Consider the following 5,473-nt stretch of genomic DNA (forward strand, 5'->3'; position numbering starts at 1 on the left):
AGCAACAACCATCGCGTCAGACAGTGGCAGTGGGGTTGGCAACGACGGTGAAGGGAAACCCTCACACCTCACTCTCCTTTATAACAATCTGATGAAACTGGATATAAATGGATTTTGTACGGTCCGTCTTCTTCACCGGGAGAATTAGAGTTGCTGCCATCCAATCGTCCAGAATTGATTACATTGATGTGCCTAATTGATTGTAATACTAATTGCAGTGACGCTTTGAGTCATCTTACCAGTGTTATTCAGATGTAGACTTGATTGTGGGCGTAATCCATTTTGAATTGGGGGGGCAAAATTGGGAGAAGATGATGAAAGAACAGGGAATAAGGCATGACCCTTCCACTGTCGTCTTAAAATTTCAGGGGTAAATTACCTTTTAGTACATATGAGATATACTAGTGGGGAACCCGCGCGTTGCAGCGGAGTTAAAAATACGGGCCGAGAACATAATTCACACCTAAAAACATTAAAAACCCCGGTCGAAAATCTCAAGCTTCGCCACTGAAGATCAACGTAGAAAATGACAACTGGTTGGTTTTCAACAAGTATAAACTCAAAAAGAAAAAAAAAAGTATCTTGTGTTTTCTTTTGTTCTTTGGTGGAGGGGAAAAACACTTTGTAATGAATAAATGTACTACAAAATCTAATATCCATAAAGAAAAAAGAACTGAATAGTTATTGCAAGTTACTCTGGTGAAGTGTTATTATTTTGTGTACCTGAGTCAACCTTGAACCATACGAACTTGTATGTGGTGAGTAGACTCTTGACGCCAAATTGGTTGGGCTCCGCTTTGAACAAAAGTAACATACTGCCCCTCCTTCACCAAACTCTTGTCCTGACAAAGATATTAAGATTATATAAATTTGATCAACTAAGAACATGCTACCATTCTCTATATATAAAGATAGTGGGAATGCCCGCGCGTTGTGGCGGGTGTCCCGACTAATATCACAAGAAGTTATACAGTGTCACTAATTTTCGACATATGCCCCAACCACCTTAAGTCGTTTGAAGATCGAGCCAACTTCTTAGAGTCGGTTGAAACAACTGATTTGTTTCGATTTGTCATAGTTTATAGACACCTATAATAGAAATCACTTTGATTCGACATCGCTTACGTCTTTATGAACACCCTTAATACAAATTATTGTGATTAACAAAATTAATCTATTCGTTATACAAAAATAGAGCAGGCTCTAGAGCAACCCAGCCCAAACCGACCAGTTTCGAAGTCAACAAAAATGACTAATTTCAATCCAAGCCAATTCTAACCTGTTACCCATCTAGCCATGACACATTAACTCTCATGATTCATACCGATAGGAATGGCATTATCAGATAAAAAAACAAAAGTTGTGTTATAAAGAAGGTGATATGTGCAACAAACAACTTAAGAACACCTTAACACAGGGCCGGCTTTGGGCCTGTGCGGGAGGTGCCACCGCACAGGGCCCAAAGCATCTAAGGGCCCAAAGTTCTTTAAAAAACATATATGTTTTTAATATATAAAATTGATGTAGAAGTGAAAGCACAAAACTCTCCTATGGCTTAGTGGATGCGGCCATCATCTGATAAATTGGCCAATCCGGGTTCGAATCCCACATACCCACCATATCCTTTGTTTTCTAGTTTTTCCAAATTTTCTTTTCTTTTCTAAGAATCTAAGCTTGTTTTGTTTTCTAGTCTCTCCAAATTTTCTTTTCTTTTCTAAGAATCTAAGCTTTATTAAATGTGGAAACTCATACCAATTACAACTTTGCAATCACTTTTTAGTTTTAATTTTGATTTTTTTTTTTAATTTTGGCCTTAGTTCTTTGATTTTTTTTTCTTCTATTTAACTATTTACATAACAAACTTTATTAAATGTGGAAACTCATACCAATTACAACTTTGCAATCACTTTTTAGTTTTAATTTTGATTTTTTTTTATTTTGGCCTTAGTTCTTTGATTTTTTTTTCTTCTATTTAACTATTTACATAACAAACTTTACATGTTTACTTGTTTAAATTTGTAGGTATTTTATTTCTCATTTATCATTTAACCATTTACAATATAAACTTAGAAGAACTCAATATCTAGTTCTATTTATTTTATTTGTATGATAAGGTTCGTGTTGCTAAACAAATTTGGATATGTTACACATATATTACAGTTCTCTTTAGTGTTAGTTATTTTTCCTTATCCGGAGGGGGTTGAAACTAATGTTAGGTGTATCAATTTATTTATAAGATAACACTAGAATTTATTGTTTTTAATCAATATTAATTTGAGTTATGCATTCACTTTATGAACATGAATAATTGTGGTACATTGAAATATGAACAAAAGGTTCCAAGAACAATGTTTTTTTCAATAAAATTCAATCAAAAACTAAGTAAACAATAAACCATAGATGCCCTACTTATACTAAATAATTAAAAGATGAACATGGTAAAGATAATTCAAATATTAAATAAAAGATAAACTTGATCTTCTCCATTTAAAAGATAATCTCGATCTTTTCCATTTAAATTCTCCTGCATCAGTTTGATCATTTTGCTACACTATTTTTGTTATGTTTATTTTATCAAAATTAGCGTCATATTGTGGTTTTTTGATACATGATTGATCAGTTTATATTATAGGGAGGGGGCCCAATTTTTTTGTTTCGCACGAGGCCCAAAAATTTTATATCATTTTCAGGGACGGCTTAACATATCCAACAGTGTTGCTTAAAACCAAGAAAAACAAATCCATCATTGACTACAACACATTATTCTTCCCTTGTAATCAATCACAAGGCCAAACGACGATTTAGTACCTGTGCTCCAACTTCTCTCTTTCCTGGTAACTTTTTACAATACCTACAACAAAAACAAACCAACCTGTTCAGCAGCCTGTGAACCAAAAAAAAAAAAAAGATAACACCCATATAATGTCCGTAACCCCAAGCCGAAGCTTGAGTTTGAAAAAATAGCCCATTTAATAAACGAACCCGAGTTTCATATACCGAGCTTGACTAATGCAAGCCTATATGAGAAATTTACATAAACAGTAAAATTTTTATTTCATATAACAATTATACATATCTTACATAATAGAAATAAGTATATATTATCATGACAAAAATAACCAAATAATATGAATCCTGTTATATATAAGATAATTAAATGTGTATATAAATAACATACTTAGATAAATATAATAAATAATACACACGCTAAGCCCAAGTCAAGCTATAAAAAATTCTCACAAGCCACACTTGAGCTTTGAATATGAAACCATCAGAGATGTTTAGCGTCTCTAAATAAATTGTGATCTTGTGAACCTAGGTTTAACCGGCTCAAGAAAGTGAGAAACCTAAACAAATAGTATGTCAATGAGACATTTGTTTTTGCTCATTTAGATTGGTTCGAACAGGAACTTTAGGTATATTTAGAAAGGCGATGACATAAAAGAGTTAAGTAATCGATACCAAGAAAATCTCCGAGGTCAAGAGAACCGACATTCATTCTTTTGAAAATGTGTATAGCACCTGTAGTGAAGTTAAAAGTTATACAAACCTACATACAGTTATTATAAAAAAAAAAAAAAGATAAAAGGGACATATATTAAAGTGAAGAAGTACCTACAGCACCAAATAGCAAAGAGATATATGATGCCTGCTTATTGTTGTGTTCATCCACGGCGAATCGAGCGAGATCGTCGATCACAAGGCTGTTTGCAAAGTCCTTTACTTCTGTAATTCCTCCACAAACTGGGTTAGCTGCATCAACATGCTTGAACTCCAGCAATTCTTTGAAGTTTTCCCATTCCTTAACCCAAACCTTGGCTTCGTAAGTCTTTTTGACACCACCATCAGTTGCTTCAAGTGTGATAAAATACAATGTACCAGCTACTAACTGCTCCTTTGCATCCAGTACCTTACCAAATTCCAGCAGGGTATTCTACATAGATAAGACATCAGTTTCTTAGTATTTACACACACTCTAAATGAAAACATTAATTCATAATCCTCAATCTTACACATGCATAGACTAACATATAAAAGAAATAGATGATACCTGCTTCTTGTTGTGTTCATCGACGGCGAATCGAGCGAGATCGTCGATCACAAGGTTGTTTGCAAAGTCCTTTACTTCTGTAATTCCTCCACAAACTGGGGTGGCAGCATCAATAGGCCTGAACTCCAGCAATTCTTTGAAGTTTTCCCCCTCGGCCGGCTCGCGAGCCTAATCGAGCTTTCTGTTTATACATTTTTTATTAATATATTAAACAAATATTTATATAATAATAATTACCATTTATATAAATATAAAAATTACTAAATTATATGCATAATAATAATTATAATTAATATAAATTAATTAATAAATACTAAATGAATCGAGAGCCTGAGCCAAGCTCGAGCTTGAAAAATTACCTTTGAGCCGAGATCAAGTGATGAACAAAACCCATAACAAAAAATAACCTCATTTTGCATGTTGCCCAACCCGCCCATTTTGCAAACGAGCCGAGCCAAGCCCGACCAAGCTCGAGCTCGGCTCATTAGTAGTTTCTCAAGCCCGAGCTCGGCTCGTTTATTATCTACTAATTAACTCATATAAATAAAAATAATTCAAATATAGACTAATATTACACAAAGGGTGTCGATAAGGCTCGATGAGTCTAGAGAGCTTCACATGCCAAGCTCGAGCTCGGGCTTGATAAATAAACGAGTTTTATTTTAGTCTCAAGCTTGGCTCAGGCTCAGGCTCGGCTCGTTTATCGAGGAGCATAAGGCACTGGAAAATGTTTAAGTAGTTAGGGGATGCAAGATCTTGGTATACTTTGACAAGAAGAAGTACCTACCCACAAAAAAATTGTAGTTTTTCATTTTAATACATAACTGAGCTTATATGTCCATTTTGTCATGATATGTATAAATCTAGTCACTATATAATTTAACATAATTCAAATACTTATATTTGCAAAAATAAATAGATAAGCATGAAAAAGGATTAAGAAAACTTTGGAAAAGATCATCTATAAAATATACATTACTTTCTTAGTTTTGAAAAAAATACAATTTATTAAACCAACTCTTTAAAAAACATGTTTTCTTTCATTCGAACCATTCGGTATCTTGATTCGTATCTCAAATGTACAAGAGAATATGTTAATCAATTAGTGTATACTACGCGAAGTCTTTGACAGAGTTGCATGAACATTAGAAGTCTTTGTAATCGCTTCCCCCAACCTTCGGCATTCAATTGACATTCCTATTGCTTGTTGATACTTTACCTTCAAAAAATTATTAAAAAAAGGAATAGACCGAGTTTATGAGTCAACAACACAGAAAATATAAGTCTGATAACTGATACAAAAACTATTAGGAATAAAGGATTTTAATAATCCAAACTTTTAGTCGTTGGCCGGCAACGGTCCCAACTTCAAAAATAACTGGTGGTAGTCCCAACTTTTCACATATTGTAAAAAAATGGACT

General features: G+C 33.8%; 1 protein-coding gene across 1 annotated transcript; it reads right to left on the reverse strand.

The window, feature by feature from the left end:
- Positions 1 to 655: 655 nt before the first annotated feature.
- On the reverse strand, positions 656 to 4,488 carry LOC110880432 (multicystatin-like). Its single transcript, XM_035978975.1, has 6 exons — positions 4,411 to 4,488; positions 4,052 to 4,219; positions 3,616 to 3,934; positions 3,463 to 3,522; positions 2,809 to 2,851; positions 656 to 842 (listed from the first exon to the last, which is right to left on the reverse strand). The coding sequence occupies exons 1-6, from the start codon at positions 4,486 to 4,488 to the stop codon at positions 827 to 829; spliced, it is 684 nt and encodes a 227-aa protein (XP_035834868.1). The 3' UTR covers positions 656 to 826.
- Positions 4,489 to 5,473: the final 985 nt, after the last annotated feature.

The sequence above is a fragment of the Helianthus annuus genome, chromosome 10 (genome assembly GCF_002127325.2).
Source record: "Helianthus annuus cultivar XRQ/B chromosome 10, HanXRQr2.0-SUNRISE, whole genome shotgun sequence".
In the NCBI taxonomy this organism is placed as follows: Eukaryota; Viridiplantae; Streptophyta; class Magnoliopsida; order Asterales; family Asteraceae; genus Helianthus; species Helianthus annuus.